We start from the raw sequence: 16,012 nt of genomic DNA, 5'->3' as shown, positions 1-16,012 counted from the left end.
TTTCCTCAATTTCCATCGCCCACCCTTCTGCTGCAAGATATCTTCAAAGCTGTCCTCCAAATCACAGTCGATATGTCGTCGCAAGCTAGGTACAACACTTAGTTTTGTTGGCGATGGCTTTCCGAGAGAGGCGACGTTACCTCCAGCCTCCTGTTCCCAGCGACACTGCACTTCTAAATTCCATCAGCACAATGCATCAACGACACGACAAAGTTATTGATGCCTAACATACCTCATTGTAGCCTGCTTTGTCAGAGAGTCACCAGCCCGTTTGGCCGGTACGTTTTCGTCGGGTTGGGCGAATTTTGTTCGAAGAGCTGCTCAAGCATTCTCTCTTGGCTGAGGATTTCGATATGGACGCTCGATCGCTCGCTCGGTTCTGTAAAGAAGTATGGGGTAGCCAATGCATCATAAAGTCGTAACGATTTGAAATCGTCATTGGCTAAAGCCTCAGTGGTCTTTTGTAATCATTTGCAAAGCTACCCATACCTTAATATATAATCTTTCACACTCTGTCACAACACAATACATGCAGTATTCTACCCTGCTGCGATGATCATTTTGACCAGTTCAATTTCAACGACAAGGCAAAATTTGCTGACTGCAAGTATATTAGTGACCTGCCAAGAGTTGTTGGTATGGAAGATCGTATTGACTTACGTGGTGAGGTATATACATCTCTGTTACCAGCGAGAGACGGTGGAAATGATGCCGAGGCGGTCTTCAGCAATGGCATTGTGGTAATCAAGAGCTCAGAATTCATTCAGTAAAGAACGAAATGATATAAGAAAAAACTCGGGAGGAAGAAAATTATCGATCGAGAAGAAATTAGTATTGAGAAGAGTTGATGAAAAGGAAATAGAGGAAAACAAAGAAAGTGGGCGATTTTCTACTCTAATATAGTCAATATTCAACATCTGCAGGAAAGAAGGATGCATGGTGAAAGCTCTAATGGTAATGACGGCCACTGCTAATCTTCTTCTTTCAACTCTGGGAAGTCGCGGCGATGGCTAAGTCGACAGACTGGGAAAGTGCTAAGCGAGATTCTGGGGGGATGAAGGAGCGCACTTTGGTTTCTTGAACATGATAGAGAGTCGAGAATTTACAGTATGAATGTCAATTACACGTTAGCTATATACAAAGAAATCATATTATGAAGTCGTGGCACTTCGTCTAAACATTGATTTCCAAGTGGATCAATTTGATTCAGCATTCTACAATTTTTTGGTATATTCACGAAGGTAGTCGCTAACGTTTCTGTGGCACTTTTCATAGTCTTCCTCTTTGTCAAAATAGGATAAAATTGGAAGGTACAAACAGTTCACATCATCTTTTTTAGTCTAATCATTGCTCGGAATTTGTAGGGCTTAGAGAAACACCCCTTCATCGCAACACCCCTATAATCTCTCCTACCTGCCGCACTCACCGCGGATATCAATTCATCCGAAATATACCATGTTAGATTATCCTATGGGTAGGCACACTTGAACAACAGTTTCAAGTCCAAAAGTCCAAATTAACACGAAAAGCGTGATATCATTATTAGCATACCTATCTTGGATCGAATTCTAGCTAGCACAATCAATATATCTCTTTTTACTCTATACCTACCAACTTGGTCTTACTTGCCGATACATCAACAGGTTATTACAGCGGTAAGAATGACTGAAATTCTTCTGAAAGACATATAGATGATTGGCCAATGAAGACAAGACCAACGGAAACTTTATGAGATAATTGAATGTGAAGTCGCATTTGTGCGATGCTGGAACTTCTCAACAGCAAGTACTCGAGTATGCATAGGTACTTACGGATCGGTCGATTAGCTACTTTCGCTTTTTTGTACGTGATAGGTAAGATAAATGCTATATCATTTCTAATTCCTAACCTTGAAGAGTTATTTGATAGTCAAATCTGAATCTGGGTATGGAAATGTATTCTGATTTTATAAGCTATGGTAATCATATTTGAAATAAGCTATTCAATAGTATTTTGGATTCAAGCATGAAGGGTCATATGATTGTTAAAACAGAATTGGGATATTAATGAGTTCTACAGAGTGTATCTACTATTTATCTAACTAAATAGCTGTATTCGAATTTGGTGTGCGATTCAATCCGATACTCAAGTACGAAACTACAAAATGATCTATCCAATATAAATCGAAATATTGAAAGATATCTATAAGTTACTCTCCTATAATATCCCGTCAGTCGATACACCTACTGGTGGGCCTAACATAATAATATTCATGTGGAAAGCCACTAACACTCCTTCAACACTTCTCAAATTCTTCTCCATCATAATGACAGGATCAATATGAAAGGCAAAAGGTAGAAGCTAGTTTCTATGATTATTCTTCGTCTAGTTATCGCTCAAAGTGTGTAGTAGGGGCTTAGCGAGATACCCCTACCATACTCCCTCAAAGTTGCCGCGCTCGCTCGTCGTGGATATCGGTTCATCCGAAATATACCATGTTAAGATCATTTCAAGTATGGATACGTGTAACAGTGTATTCTTCGCTTCTTTGGCGCTTCAATGCCTGCGGTAGGTACACTTAAGCAATAGCTTCAGATCCGGAAATCCAGGTTTATATGATGAGTACGATATCATTACTAGTAAGGTTATACCCTATCTTATACTGAATTTTTCCAAGTACGATCAATATATCCCTCTCTACTTCATACAGTCTTGTGATTTCTTGCTGGTGTATCAACTGGTTCTCACTTTCTTCTATGAACAATGAGAATGGCGGAAATTCTCCTGAGATGCATAGATAACGGCCAGCGGTGATAAGGCCAAGAGAAACTTTATGGCATTGTTGAACGTAGAAAATCGATGCTGCAGATGTTGAAAGCTATTTCGGAATCAAGCACAAAGGGCCATGTGAGTTCCAATGTCCGACCTGGAACATCTATGAGTTCTATAAAGTGTTCCCGATTATGTATTAGTATTCGAGTGGTGTGCGACTTATTAGTTCAATAAATACTCAAGTAATCTCACAGAATCACAAAATAATCTATTCGTACCCAAACATGTGAAGTGATAATTGTTAACCTTTCTCCTTTGTGATTTGGCGGGGTTCGGTGACGTTATGCTCGGAAGAGCGGCCGCGTCAAAAAATAATCCATCTTCTAACGTATCCATGGTCGAAGTTCAAATATTTTACAATATATCACACACTATCTCTCTCTTCGAAACATATTGAATCATTATGAGTCATTTTTTTGCGCATTAAATATTCAGTCTATACCACCTAGAAAAACGTTCAAAGCTCAAATAGATATAGAGATATCACTTCCAGTAACCATCCACTAGATAAAGTCGCCCCAAATAGGCAGACTCGACGGGAGATAGAAATACTCTTTGCGCATATAAATTTCGCCTTCAGTATTTCATTCATATCAAACACATACATTTTACATCCATATACAGAATGCCGATCGTTAATCCAGAGAAGCTAGTTGCTCTGCAACAGAATGCGCCAGATATCAGAAATGTAGGTCTTTGGCGGGGTAGATTTAATGCTAAGACTCCCAATGCTAACAACGTCCTCTCAAGATATGTATATTAGCACATGTTGTAAGCACATATCCCGTTCATACATCTCTTTGTCCATTGCTAATATCTTTAGGATCATGGAAAAACTTCCCTCTCAGATGCCTTGATTGCGACCAATGGCATTATCTCCCCGAAACTCGCAGGTAAAATACGATACCTGGATTCTCGACCAGATGAACAGACGCGCGGAATTACTATGGAATCTTCTGCCATTTCCTTATACTTTTCCATGCTGAGACGAAATGCGCCAGATGCTACACCCGAAAAGAAGGAATACTTGATCAATTTGATAGATTCGCCAGGGCACATCGATTTCAGCAGTGAGGTATCAACTGCCTCGCGATTATGCGATGGAGCTGTTGTGTTGGTGGATGCTGTGGAAGGAGTTTGCAGTCAGACTGTTACCGTTCTAAGGCAGACATGGGTAGAACATATGAAGCCTCTATTGGTAATCAATAAGATGGACAGACTCATTACAGAACTGAAGATGACACCAGCGGAAGCATATACACATTTGAGCAAATTATTGGAGCAAGTTAATGCGGTACTTGGAAGTTTTTTCCAAGGTGAGAGAATGGAGGAGGATCTGAACTGGAGAGAAAAGGTCGACGAGAGAATTGCCGCTGCCGCTGCGAAAGAACAAGAAAAGACAGCGAATGATGGAAGCACCTCGATTGATACCGAAGCTATCAATGAATTCCAAGAAAAGGACGATGAGGATATTTACTTTGCGCCAGAGAAAAATAATGTCATATTTAGCAGTGCCATTGATGGATGGGCGTTCACGGTTAGACAGTTTGCCAGCTTATATGAGAAGAAACTGGGAATCAAGAGGACTGCAATGGAGAAAGTCTTGTGGGGAGATTTCTATCTGGATCCAAAGACCAAAAAAGTACTTGGACCAAAGCATCTCAAGGGGCGAAATTTGAAACCATTATTTGTCCAATTAGTTTTGGAACAGGTATGGGCTGTTTATGCAGCAACAACAGGTGGTGATAATGGAAAGGGGTGCGTGAAATTCTATCTCTCCTTTAACTTGTTCATACATCCAATCTTATGCAATCTAATTCCCAATTCTAACTTTACTTCATTTAGTGATCCTGCCATGACAGAGAAAATTACAAAGTCATTAAATATTACTTTACCTCCACATGTTACGCGTTCCCGCGATCCACGAGCTATTCTTACGACATTGTTCTCAGCATGGTTACCATTGTCAACCGCTTTATTAGTTTCCGTCATTGAATCTTTACCCGCTCCTCCAGTCGCTCAAGAAGGTAGACTACCAGCACTTATTGATGAATCTCCTGGTGCATCGCATGTAGATCCTAAGGTTAGAGAAGCAATGATCAAATTTAAGACTTCAAAGGAGGAGCCCGTTGTGGCTTATGTAAGTAAGATGGTTTCGATCCCGGAGAGCGAACTACCCGAAAATAAGCGACGAGGAGGTGCTCTAAGTCCCGAGGAAGCCTTGGAGATGGGTCGACGGAAGCGAGCAGAGATTGCAAGACAGCAGGCTTTGGAAGAAGCCTCCACATCTGTTGATGGAGTATCTGATGCGCTTGGAGCAGTAAGCCTTGAAGAGCCCGCCGAAGAAGAGAAGAAAACAGACCCAGAACATCTGATAGGTTTTGCACGAATTTATTCAGGGACTCTATCTGTAGGGGATTCTGTTTATGTATTACCACCAAAGTTCTCACCTGCAAATCCACACAATAGTCCTGAACCAAAGAAGGTTACAGTAACTGCTTTATACTTGTTGATGGGCCGTGGATTAGAACCACTTACTTCTGTTCCAGCAGGTGTTGTATTTGGTATTGGAGGCCTTGAAGGCCATATCCTCAAATCTGGAACCCTCTGCAGTCAATTGGAGGGGAGTGTTAATCTCGCAGGAGTCAACATGGGCTCTCAGCCTATCGTTCGTGTTGCTTTAGAGCCAGCTTGGCCTGGAGATCTCGACAAGATGATTCGAGGTCTAAAGTTACTCGTTCAGAGTGATCCTTGTGCTGAGTACGAACAATTCGCAAGTGGTGAACATGTTTTACTTACAGCAGGAGAATTACATTTAGAGCGTTGTTTGACAGATCTTCGTGAAAGATTTGCTGGGTGTGATATTCAAGCAGGAGAGCCGATTGTACCATATCGAGAAACTATTGTCAAAGCTGAAGATATGAAACCTCCGGCGGACAAGGAGCTTGGAAGAGGTACTGTTGTATTGTCGACTACGTCAAAGCAAATCACGATTAGGTTACGTGTAAGACCTCTTCCAGTTGAAGTCACTGAATTCCTGGGCAAGAATGCTGGTGCCATTAAGAGACTTTATTCCGATCGTCAAGCAGAGGAGAAGAGCAAGAAGACTGGTGATGACTCTACACAAGAGTCAGCCGAGCAGGAAGAGGTTGATGAAGTATTGGGTGGTGAGAAGGTTCTGTCGTTGAATGAGTTTAAGGAAGAACTTCAGAAGACTTTCGAAGGAGTGAAAGGTCAAAAGGATATTTGGGCTTCAGCAGTAGATCAAATTACTGCGTTTGGACCACGAAGAACTGGGCCTAATCTTCTAATTGATTCCACCGCAGATGGAATTCTTGGAAAATTGTAAGTCCAATCAACTCTCAATCATAAAGAGTATACTAACATTTCAAAGTCTCCGTGAAGACACCACTGCCGATTCTCAAGAATCGGCAACTCAAACCCAGGCTCTCCAAGCCCGTTCCTTTTCTGACAAGATCAGTTATGCTTTCCAACTCGCCACTGCCCAAGGACCTCTATGCAATGAGCCTATCCAAGGTATCGCTGTTTTCCTCGAAGAGGTCACCATTGCTCCTTCCACCGACGAAGAATCATCTACCCGTGATAACTTTGGTAGATTGACTGGTGAAGTGATCAAAACTGTTCAACAAGCTATCAAACAAGGTTTCTTGGACTGGTCCCCAAGACTCATGCTTGCCATGTACTCTTGTGAAATCCAGGCTAGCAGTAAGTTACTCCTACAAATCATAGACTAATCAAGACTTTGGAAGTCAATCCGATAGACTAACACAAACAACAGCCGAAGTCCTCGGTCGCGTCTACGACGTGCTCACCCGTCGTCGCGGACACATTCTCTCTGAATCCCTCAAAGAGGGTACCCCCTTCTTTACCATCGTATCGCTTCTTCCCGTCGCTCTCTCCTTTGGTTTCTCGGATGAAATCCGCAAGAGAACATCCGGAGCAGCTAGTCCGCAACTCATCTTCCAGGGCTACGAGGTATTAGATGAAGATCCGTTCTGGACACCATTCACGGAGGATGATTTGGAGGATTTGGGAGAATTGGCGGATAAGGAGAATGTGGCGAAGAAATATATGGATGGCGTGAGGAAGAGGAAGGGGTTGAGGGTTGAGGGCGAGAAATTGGTTAGGGATGCGGAGAAACAGAAGACGTTGAAGAGATAGGGGGGATATTGTGAAGTTTGGTGGGGAAGATGCTCAAAGAGGTGAATGAGGTTATCCTTTTTTGTAGTTCGTATATCAGATATATAGAATTAGTTTTCTGTTCTTGTTATGTTGAAAGAGATACACCTGTATTTTGTTCAGAAGCTGAATGTGTGTCTGTATGAGTGAAAATGTTCTCGCTTTTAATGCATGGCATTGTATGATTTTTAACTTAAACGGGGTGAAAGGGGGGGGGGGGGGGGGGGGGGGCGGGGCGACAATGGGGACAGATTTTTCTTTTTCGGTATTATTACAATTTTAATTGGCCTTTCGCTATATACTATGCGCCTTATCTTATCCAATATGTACGCTTATGTAAGAGTTCTGGAACCTACTCATCGTACATGTAACACTTTTCCGGCTAAAATATACGATTATTCAGCTTTTTATACCCTGGTTTATTTATGAATGTATTAGATAAAATTGAATATAGTATTATGGAAAGATTTAAAATTACTTAAATTATTCAAAAAAATATATCATTTATTTTTAAATATTTTTATAATAGTATTTTTGAGGGGTTAAAGTTGAAAATTCGAAAAAATTCGAAAAATTCGCTTATTTTGTATGGGAAAAGCGTTACAAGTTAAAAATTCTGAACTTTTTCAATTAAAAGCTTATATAATTTTTTAACAAAAATATTTAAAAATAAATTCGAAATTTTTATATATAAATAATAATTCAAATTATTCATTACGAAGTTTTTATAAATTAATATCAATAATTATATAAATTATATAAGATTTTAGTTTATATAGGAAAACATGAATTTTGCAGGGATTATGTCACAAAACCTCACGCTGTGCGGTGAGTATGTTCGATAACTCTTACTTTTTATTTCCCCTCTAATCCATTCCGACTGATCCATTGTTAATGTTCAAATGTTCAATCGAAAAAGCCTTCCTATGTACCTCATAAAGGTGGCAAGCCTTCCCTACAAATTGGACATTGCAAACGATACTTCATCCAACCCACCAAACACTGAGTATGGAAAACATGTCTACAAGGCGTCACCATATAACTCCTCCTATCCCACGCCCCCAACACACCCTTTGCGCCCTCCTCTTCTCCTATCCCCACAACCGGAACCTCAAGGATCTGCATACATATTGCACAATCCACTGTTCTAATCCCCGCTTTACTATCTCTCTCATCCGCACTCATATCTGTTTCCTCAAATCCTGGAGTTGTAGGAGAACCCAATGGGACTTTCACAAGACCAATTGGTAAACCTCCAGACTCAACGTTATCTTCTCGCAGTACTGGATGATAGTCCCAGCCCTCCTTGTACCATCCGAACCGTTTTGGGATTGCCCATCTGGGACCAAGAACCTCTTGACTGTACAGTACTACAAGCTGACACCAGACCCATCCTGTTAAAACCATCATTGCTGTCCAGCTACTCTCACTAAAGAGAAAATTATCCTCATAGAGGAAAAAATAAGCAAAAGGAGATAACCTTAGTAAACTTTGTACTATGACGAAACGCCAAAGAAGCGCTTTGCGACAATTACGTGTGATGTTGCGTTTTATCTGGGGAATCCAGAGGGACATGTAAGTGAAGGAGCAAAGGTAGACATATGCTGTGCGGATAGGAACAGGCCAGGTGGTGGACATGATGGAAAGGAGAAGTATCACGGTTAGGAGGAGAATGAACTGGCCGTAGTAGGGAGTTATGTCGGAGGTTACTCTCGATTGTTGAACGATAGCTGGAGTGCCCGCTGGACGAGGTACCGCGAATGTCGCATTGACATTTTCAGCTATTTCTGCGTCCACGTCTTGATCTGAAGGGACTATGATGGGAACATTTTGAGATGCGTTTCGAGGTGGAGCTTGAGTTGAAGATGCGATAGGTAAGGGTAAGGTAGCTACACCCGCTGCCGTGATAACCGGTGCTGATCGCACAGCTGCAGGTGGATTCCTAGCTTGCAATTCTGCCAAAGCAGCCGCTTGTGCCCTTTCTTGCTCCAATCGTTCAGGTTCTTGAACTCCATAAATATTTACGATAAAGCGAACTCCAAGTGCCACAGACATCAAGCCGGCAAATGATGTCAACAACGCAGATGGAAATATACTAGATAATGTAGCGCTCGCCAGTGACATTGTAAAGAACAACAATCCATCTGCTAAAAGCATCATGGCAACGGTATGGATGCTAACACGGCCCACAGTTGATGGTGTAGAAGCCTCTTTACATTGATCCTTCAGAATCAATGCCTGTCCGAGAGCTACCGCAGCAAATACCAATAACCAAGAGCGAATAGTTTCTAACCAAACCTCTTGCTTCAAACCAACAAGGTGTTCTCCATCCACAGGAGCGAAGTTTGGCGGACCTTTCGATTCGAGCATAAATCCACAATCAGGCGAGAAGATTATTGTAGATAGCTGTAGTTTCGGCGCCTGGGAAATAGGAGCACCATTTGGGAATCGAAGTTCGTTTTCGAGTTCTTGGACAAAATTGTGTGCCTTGGGTGATCTGTCATCATATTCGAGGCCATTAAATTTCAAAGGTAATACTTGAGCAAACAAGATATATTCGCAATGGGGTGTTGGTAACCCATCGATTTGGCCCGAATTTGGTTCAAGAAGACTTTTCGGATTCTCCTTCGCGGATTCCTCAAGTTTTTGTAGTCTGCGGTAACAAATTTTCTTCATAATTTCCGCACTGCTTGTGAAATGCTCCTCATCGGTGGCAAAATGAGGAAGACCAAAAGCTCCTGCGAACTTATCACTGGTAGTTGTTAGAAGAACTCCCCCTTCATCTGGCCAATGTACACCATGCATCCTCATTTCATGTCCATCTCCACTACTACTCTCATCTTGAACTGTTAATGTAGCCGCAATCTCCCTTACAAGTATTTCTGTACCCGGATTTGCGCCAATTCCAAGATCGACTCTCTCAATCCCATCGGATATGTCCCTTTTCTCAATCTTTGCTTCCCTCTTCGAAGCTTCTTCTTCGGCCTTCGCTGAATTTTCGCCTTCAGTGACATGTTCCTTAGTCACCTGTACAATCATCTCCTCTACCGCAGCCTCATCCAACCTCAACATAACTTTCCCCTCCCTCCCCGTCACATTCCTTGTCCACAGCTCCTCGTCTGTGAGGGCCCAAGCGACCCCCGGCGCAATAACACTTAGATTCAATCCACTCCTTCTCTCCTTCCCCGCTAGCAAACCACTCATGTATCTGGCCCAATTTCCCCTCACCACTCCCGTCACATTGGTATAAATCCTGCCCTCCAATCCCCGGCCGCCCTCCCTGTCAGAATTCGATCCATCCTGCAGCCCTCTCGCCCACTTCCTCAATTCATCACTCCTCTCCTTGAAAGCACGCAATCTCTCCCATTTATATCCATCCTCTGCCTTAAACCCAGTCAAGTTCAAATAGCTTGGATCGTCCGATTTCTCCGGTGCGAAATCCCCATAACTTGTTGTATTCAACACTCCAAACACATGTCTATTGTGTGCCAACTGCTCCTCTGCAGTATTTTGTGAATCCCCGAGGTTGGATGGGAGTCCGGTGTCGTTGGACGCAATCCACCATAGAACCATGATGACGAAAAATATAAGAGAGACATCACCGCGTTGGGGTGGCATATTTGCGGATTGTTTATCCTTTTGTTCTTATTACTGTGTGGGAGTATTCCATATTCTATTCATCCATGAGAAAGATGAAAAGACATTTTGCATCTGCAAAGTTCGAGAAATGCTTAGTTTTTGTGAATTTGATATCTTGTACGATCAATCATTGTAATGAGGCATCATCGGGCACATTCCCCTCTTAAATACCGATCCTCACTGATTTCTTTTCCTCACCCAAAAACAAAAAAAGAAAACACTACACTGTCTCTACCTCAAATTCTGAACCATAGTAACGTCGCTCTATCTATCTACAAAATCATACCAACTATCCCACAATCATGGCAACAAACGATATTAAATCCCCAAACCCAAATCGCATGTCCACCATCTCCACCACATCTGTCAGTAAACACCACTATTCTACCCGTAGCACCGCCCTAACCTCAAGCTTCCGTACTCGTAACTAACTATCAAACCTACTCAAAGGCAGCAACCGATGCCTCAGCCACCGCTGAGCTTTCTCTCGTTGTCGATGAACTTCTAAATTCTCTCTCGAATAAATTCGCTGGCGTTTCGAGCGAGATTTTCGCAAAGAGTGTGTTTCTCCTTTCTTTCCAGCGCAACACTCTTCTTCTTACACATGCTTTTTGGGGTTATGATGGAGTACAACGGCTAAATATATGTGAATAGTGGACGAAATGTCGCGACGTTTAGATAATCTCGAGGCTACACTGCAAAGTAATATGGATCCGAAGGGGGACGGCCGAGGCAGCCCTACGAAGATGTAATCTGCAAGGTACAACTACATTACCATATTCTTGATTAAATTTTGGAGCCGATAGATGAGGGGGAATATAGATTGCAGTGTTGTCAAACGTGGGTGGAATTGCATACGGAAGTTTGATTACAATTGTACAAACGGGCGTTGAAATGGGAGGACATGGGACGAGATACCAAGGTAGTTATTCAAAAGTACATGATTCATAAAGTGTTCATTCGCATACAGTTATCTACGTCTCCGAGAACAATCCAAAATAAACTTTTAGTGTTGAAATCAACTCGTTTACCCCCTTTTACATTGAACAACTTAATCTTTCTACAACTCAGACTTTCCGGTTGCCTTCTCGATGAATCTTCTCAAGATGTTGGTTTTGGTTGTAAACTCATCCAACTTCTCTGGTGCCAAACCTCCCTTCTTGATGATACCATCCAATCTAGCAAGTTCCTTTGCGGCGTAGTTATCACTCTTGCTCAATTTATCGAAGACCTTAACGTAGTACTCGGCGTACTTGGATTGTGCACCCTCCTTGTATTCTTGAGCAGCCTTGGTAGCTTCTGCGGCGATCTCAGCAATGCTTGAACCACCAGTAAATTTGGTGACGAGAGCATCCAAAGCCTCGATGGTACCAGCAGTAGCATCAAGTCCACCACCAACAGCACGGTGTGTACCGGCCTTGCTGTTCATGAATTCGACAATATCCTTCTCTGAACGTCCACCAGAGTATGCTTCGGGTTCAGTGCTTCCCTTGGGGAAGAACTTAATGGTGGGGTAAGAGGTAACGCCTTGGTCCTTGGCTGTTGCTTTGGAGTTTTCTGCTTCGGCATCGACCTTGGCAATAACGACATTGGGTTCATTGGCGAAATCTGAAGCAACCTTCTCCCATACTGGTGCCAAAGTTTTGCAGTCTGAAACAAAAAAAAAGTTAGCAAGTCATTGTAATTGTCAACGCAGATACTGGATAGACTTACGGCCACACCATGGTGCAGTGAAAGCAACAATAACATCCTTGTCACTGCCAATTTGCTCCTTGAATGACTTATCGTTCAACATCTCGACGGCACTTGGGGCAGCCTTTGCCTTCTTTGGCTTAACACCAGTCTTCTGTGTGATGAATTCTGTTAAGCTATCGATATCTCTGCCTCCATTGTAATCCTCTGGGGTTTTGCTCTTTCCATCGAAGTATTTGATGGTTGGGAAACCTTGAACGCCGAATTTCTTGCCCAAGCTCTTCTCTGCATCCGCATCGACTTTCGCAATTGTGACCTTGTCCTTTGCAAATGCAAAGTCCGAAGCAAGCTGCTCGTAAACTGGTGCAAGGGTCTTACAATGTCCGCACCATGGTGCAAAAAATTCAATCAAAGCTGGCTTGCCCTCGAAGGCAAATTGATCGAAGTTCGAAGGAATGAGATCGATAACGGCAGATGAAGCTGTTGCAACTGTGGCAAGGCCAGCGAACACGAGACTTTTTAAGAGAACCATTTTGATGATTCGTTTCTGATAAAAGATGTAAGTATTTGTATGATTGAAGGAAACCCCTTAGCTTTGAAGGAGTTCTTGGGATTTAAATACCTGATTGTCAGAAGTTGGTTTGATTTCTAATAGAGAGGAAGGACAGCTTGCTTTTGCGGTGCTGCTCGGAAGTGGCTAACGATAAGCGATAAGGAACTAGCAAACCGGGTCGTCCTGGAAAACCCCACCCGTTTTGACGTTAATAAGGATGAGGTCGTTTATTTGCATGTACGAATTTATCACTATTCACAGCTCAATACGAGTAGATATCTTGAGAATCATGTTTGAGCTCCAGTCTATTTCTTTCACAGAAGCTGCAACGTTGATGAATATCTTCATTTCTCATTATTCAATCGGGTAGATTTCTTCCTTCTACCTCGTTGTAGATTACTGCCATACTAATATCTTCGTCTATGTCCTCCTCCATATGACGGGCGAGTCGAATTTTGATTGTAATACTCTGCTGTCCATGCCACTATTTGTGCCACTTCATTATCAATTACTTTTTGGACGCCAGCATTGACTTGTCCGTTCTTCAATCGGAGATCTGAACAATGGAATCCGCCAGGAATGATTTGTACTGGGTGTTTCGCAGTAGACTTCAATTCGCCACCGGGTCTGAATTGAGAACTGACACCGGATGTTCTCCATGGGTCATATTGACTATCGATATGTCAGCAGGTTGTTAGCAACTTGGACAAAGCCACATACCCATTTGTCCAAATAAGACGAGTGGTCTTCTCGAGGTCCCATCCTTTAGTGTATCTGTTGACTCGATCCACAGTCGCACCCTTAGCACTGGCATATGTGTATTTGCCCTCAGTTGGGAAGAACAAAGCACATTGTCGTTGCCAGTAATTCGCATCGATGAGACGGGAAACAATTGTAGGTCTGTTCTTGGGCGCTCCACTGCCAAAATTGTTAGCCCAAGCGATACAATGTCAATTCTGCAATACATACTCTTGCCAATAGCCAAAAGGCTCGTTGCAAAGCATCCAGTTCCATTGTCTATCAATTGCATTTCCAACGCTATAGTCTCTGAACATCAAGTTGTTGAAATCATGTGTATCGAAACAAGATGTGTCGTTGGCAGCGTAGCCAAAGCTTTCACAGTCTATTCGCTTTTTGTTAGTACCCCAATACTTTGATTGGCAACCAGATACTTACAGCCAGGTATGTAGCTCTTGGTCCATTTTGCATAACCCTCCAATGCGGTCGTAAGACCAACACCGTTCGCATCTGGAGTGACAGCGGCTCCGGCGGTGACGTTCTATTATTATCGAGTTAGGACATATTCTACCATTCAGATAAGAGGCTGCTCACTTCAATTGCGTCACAGAATTGGTAGAAGCCTGAATAGCCTGTAGAGAAACTGTTTGACTGCCACAACCAAGGGCCATTTTCGAGAACAGCCATGAAGTCGTCATTGTGCTTGACAGATTCCAAGCCAAACTTAGTCTTCAGTGCAGTTACTTCACTTTTGCTACCATGGGTCAAGACGTTGTCCATATAGTCAATAACTAAAGAAACGTCTTTGCTGCAGTTCTTTGGCATGCCATCTTGAACGGGGTAGAAGTATTGCCAATAGTTGTCGATAGCTTGCACTGGGGCACTGGATGCATGGTACGCCCAGAATGTACCAGGGCTTGTTGATTCTGTCCAAGCAGAGAGTGCACCGCTGTAACTACCACCTGAATTAATCCAGGGCGCAGAAGCTGCATTGCTGCTATGGTTTGAGTCGAATGGAAGGTCAACTGTCTTGGCAAAGTGAACGAAATCCGCTATAGCTTGTTTCAGAGTGAGGAGTTGTAGGTTGGTTGTTGTGAGATTATCATATGGAGAAGATTCGCCCCAGAAACGATCTGTAGAACAATCAGCATATCTTCCAACCTGAAAGTGGAAAATACATACGCTCAACCATAACAACGGCACCCTTAACTTCCTGCGCAAAGCGCCCGGTAACGGTGATGTTCGTCAAATAGCCACCATAGTTTGCAGCAGCAATTTCACCAGGAGTGAAGAAAACGATCTACAATTGTCAGTGGGAGCACAATTATTGAAAGTTGTGGTTATTCTTACTGGAGATCCTGGTCCGGCCCAAAACTCGGAGTTCCACCAAAACTTTTGTTGGAAAGTTCCTTTAGAAGGATTGTCATGATCTAAAAGCTGGGTGAAGAATGCAGAACCTGTAGTATTTACACCAGCTGCATTGATTGAAACAGGAAATTCGTCTTCTGCTTCAATCGGTGGGACCAACCTCCCTTTGCGAAGGAATGGGTGCTCAGCAGCTGCAGATGCAGCCAGCAAAGAGATCGCGGATACAATTGACCACTTCATGACGGATACTGAGGACTTGGAGAAACTCGAGCCCAGAAATGTAGAAGAAGGACAAACAAGAGAAGGCAGAGGAGTGGAGGTGAATACTGCCACGGATTCACCTCAAGTATTCATACAATTTTTTTCTCGGGAGGCCAAACTTACTGGTATCACCTACCTTATCTGGAAGACATGCATACGAGAAGACCCATGAGACTAATTCGATATAGTTTCGTAGATCCCCATTTCTTGGGAGGATAACAATCGATAACAATCACGTATGATAAATGAATTGTAAATGAAATCCATGTAGTCTATGAAGCCGAAGATAACCACAAAAGATGATTGGGGCTGTACCTCACTGATAAACCAGACAGAGCTTCAGAGCCCTAGGGGTCTAACCGTTATCCGGCATCTAAGCCGCTACTCTAAGCTTGGTATAACTTTCGTACTTGAGTAATGGTATTGCGTGTATTCGAGATGCTGATTCCGTGCGGGGATGTTCATGAAAAGAGCTTGGGACGATGGGGGGCTCGGACAGGATAGGGGATTTTGTTTTTGAGTTGCCTTTTATGGTAAGGTTATAACGTTAGTCCCACTTTACCGGATAAGGGAGGTGCTTCAATGTCAATGGCCAACCACATCATAACCGACTTGTGCTACTGTTACCCGAGCCAGCAGTACATACATATTGAAGTCGTATCAGGTACGTACCTGATTGACCGACTGCATGCATAATGAAGTCTCTTATGTAGGATAAGTTCCCCAAATAATGGGTTATACCCGCAACAA

The 16,012-nt window shown here is 42.8% G+C and overlaps 6 protein-coding genes across 6 annotated transcripts; 2 read left to right on the top strand and 4 right to left on the bottom strand.

Annotated features, from left to right (window-relative positions):
* Nucleotides 1-539: 539 nt before the first annotated feature.
* EAE98_004855 (uncharacterized protein) lies at nt 540-736 on the bottom strand (the record flags this gene model as incomplete). The annotated part of the gene is made up of 2 exons (XM_038952476.1): nt 540-601; nt 661-736. The coding sequence occupies 2 exons, from the start codon at nt 734-736 to the stop codon at nt 540-542; spliced, it is 138 nt and encodes a 45-aa protein (XP_038811126.1).
* Nucleotides 737-3,436: 2,700 nt separating this feature from the next.
* Nucleotides 3,437-6,993, top strand: EAE98_004854 (uncharacterized protein; the record flags this gene model as incomplete). Its single annotated transcript, XM_038952475.1, has 6 exons — nt 3,437-3,499; nt 3,562-3,582; nt 3,635-4,569; nt 4,657-6,156; nt 6,206-6,537; nt 6,611-6,993. 6 exons carry the CDS (start codon nt 3,437-3,439, stop codon nt 6,991-6,993), a joined length of 3,234 nt encoding a protein of 1,077 aa, XP_038811125.1.
* A 951-nt stretch (nt 6,994-7,944) lies between these two features.
* Nucleotides 7,945-10,629, bottom strand: EAE98_004853 (uncharacterized protein; the record flags this gene model as incomplete). Its single annotated transcript, XM_038952474.1, has 1 exon — nt 7,945-10,629. One exon carries the CDS (start codon nt 10,627-10,629, stop codon nt 7,945-7,947), a length of 2,685 nt encoding a protein of 894 aa, XP_038811124.1.
* A 272-nt stretch (nt 10,630-10,901) lies between these two features.
* EAE98_004852 (uncharacterized protein) lies at nt 10,902-11,576 on the top strand. Its single transcript, XM_038952473.1, has 3 exons — nt 10,902-11,015; nt 11,101-11,209; nt 11,305-11,576. Exons 1-3 carry the CDS (start codon nt 10,953-10,955, stop codon nt 11,400-11,402), a joined length of 270 nt encoding a protein of 89 aa, XP_038811123.1. The 5' UTR covers nt 10,902-10,952; the 3' UTR covers nt 11,403-11,576.
* Nucleotides 11,577-11,710: 134 nt separating this feature from the next.
* On the bottom strand, nt 11,711-12,874 carry EAE98_004851 (uncharacterized protein; the record flags this gene model as incomplete). The annotated part of the gene is made up of 2 exons (XM_038952472.1): nt 11,711-12,300; nt 12,364-12,874. The coding sequence occupies 2 exons, from the start codon at nt 12,872-12,874 to the stop codon at nt 11,711-11,713; spliced, it is 1,101 nt and encodes a 366-aa protein (XP_038811122.1).
* Nucleotides 12,875-13,302: 428 nt separating this feature from the next.
* On the bottom strand, nt 13,303-15,241 carry EAE98_004850 (uncharacterized protein; the record flags this gene model as incomplete). The annotated part of the gene is made up of 7 exons (XM_038952471.1): nt 13,303-13,567; nt 13,616-13,813; nt 13,865-14,018; nt 14,072-14,174; nt 14,228-14,766; nt 14,816-14,933; nt 14,984-15,241. 7 exons carry the CDS (start codon nt 15,239-15,241, stop codon nt 13,303-13,305), a joined length of 1,635 nt encoding a protein of 544 aa, XP_038811121.1.
* Between the last annotated feature and the right edge of the window lie 771 nt (nt 15,242-16,012).

This window comes from Botrytis deweyae (assembly GCF_014898535.1).
Source record: "Botrytis deweyae strain B1 chromosome Unknown BDEW_009, whole genome shotgun sequence".
Taxonomy (NCBI): domain Eukaryota; kingdom Fungi; phylum Ascomycota; class Leotiomycetes; order Helotiales; family Sclerotiniaceae; genus Botrytis; species Botrytis deweyae.
Note: the sequence above shows the minus strand (reverse complement) of the source record. Positions and strands in the feature narration are given on the sequence as shown.

Excerpts from the sequence above, each read along its gene's own strand:
- EAE98_004852 (XM_038952473.1), top strand. The coding sequence starts at position 10,953 with ATGGCAACAAACGATATTAAATCCCCAAACCCAAATCGCATGTCCACC. Across the intron at positions 11,016-11,100 it reads CCACCATCTCCACCACATCT|GCAGCAACCGATGCCTCAGC; the intron begins GTCAGTAAACAC and ends ACCTACTCAAAG. Across the intron at positions 11,210-11,304 it reads GAGCGAGATTTTCGCAAAGA|TGGACGAAATGTCGCGACGT; the intron begins GTGTGTTTCTCC and ends ATATGTGAATAG.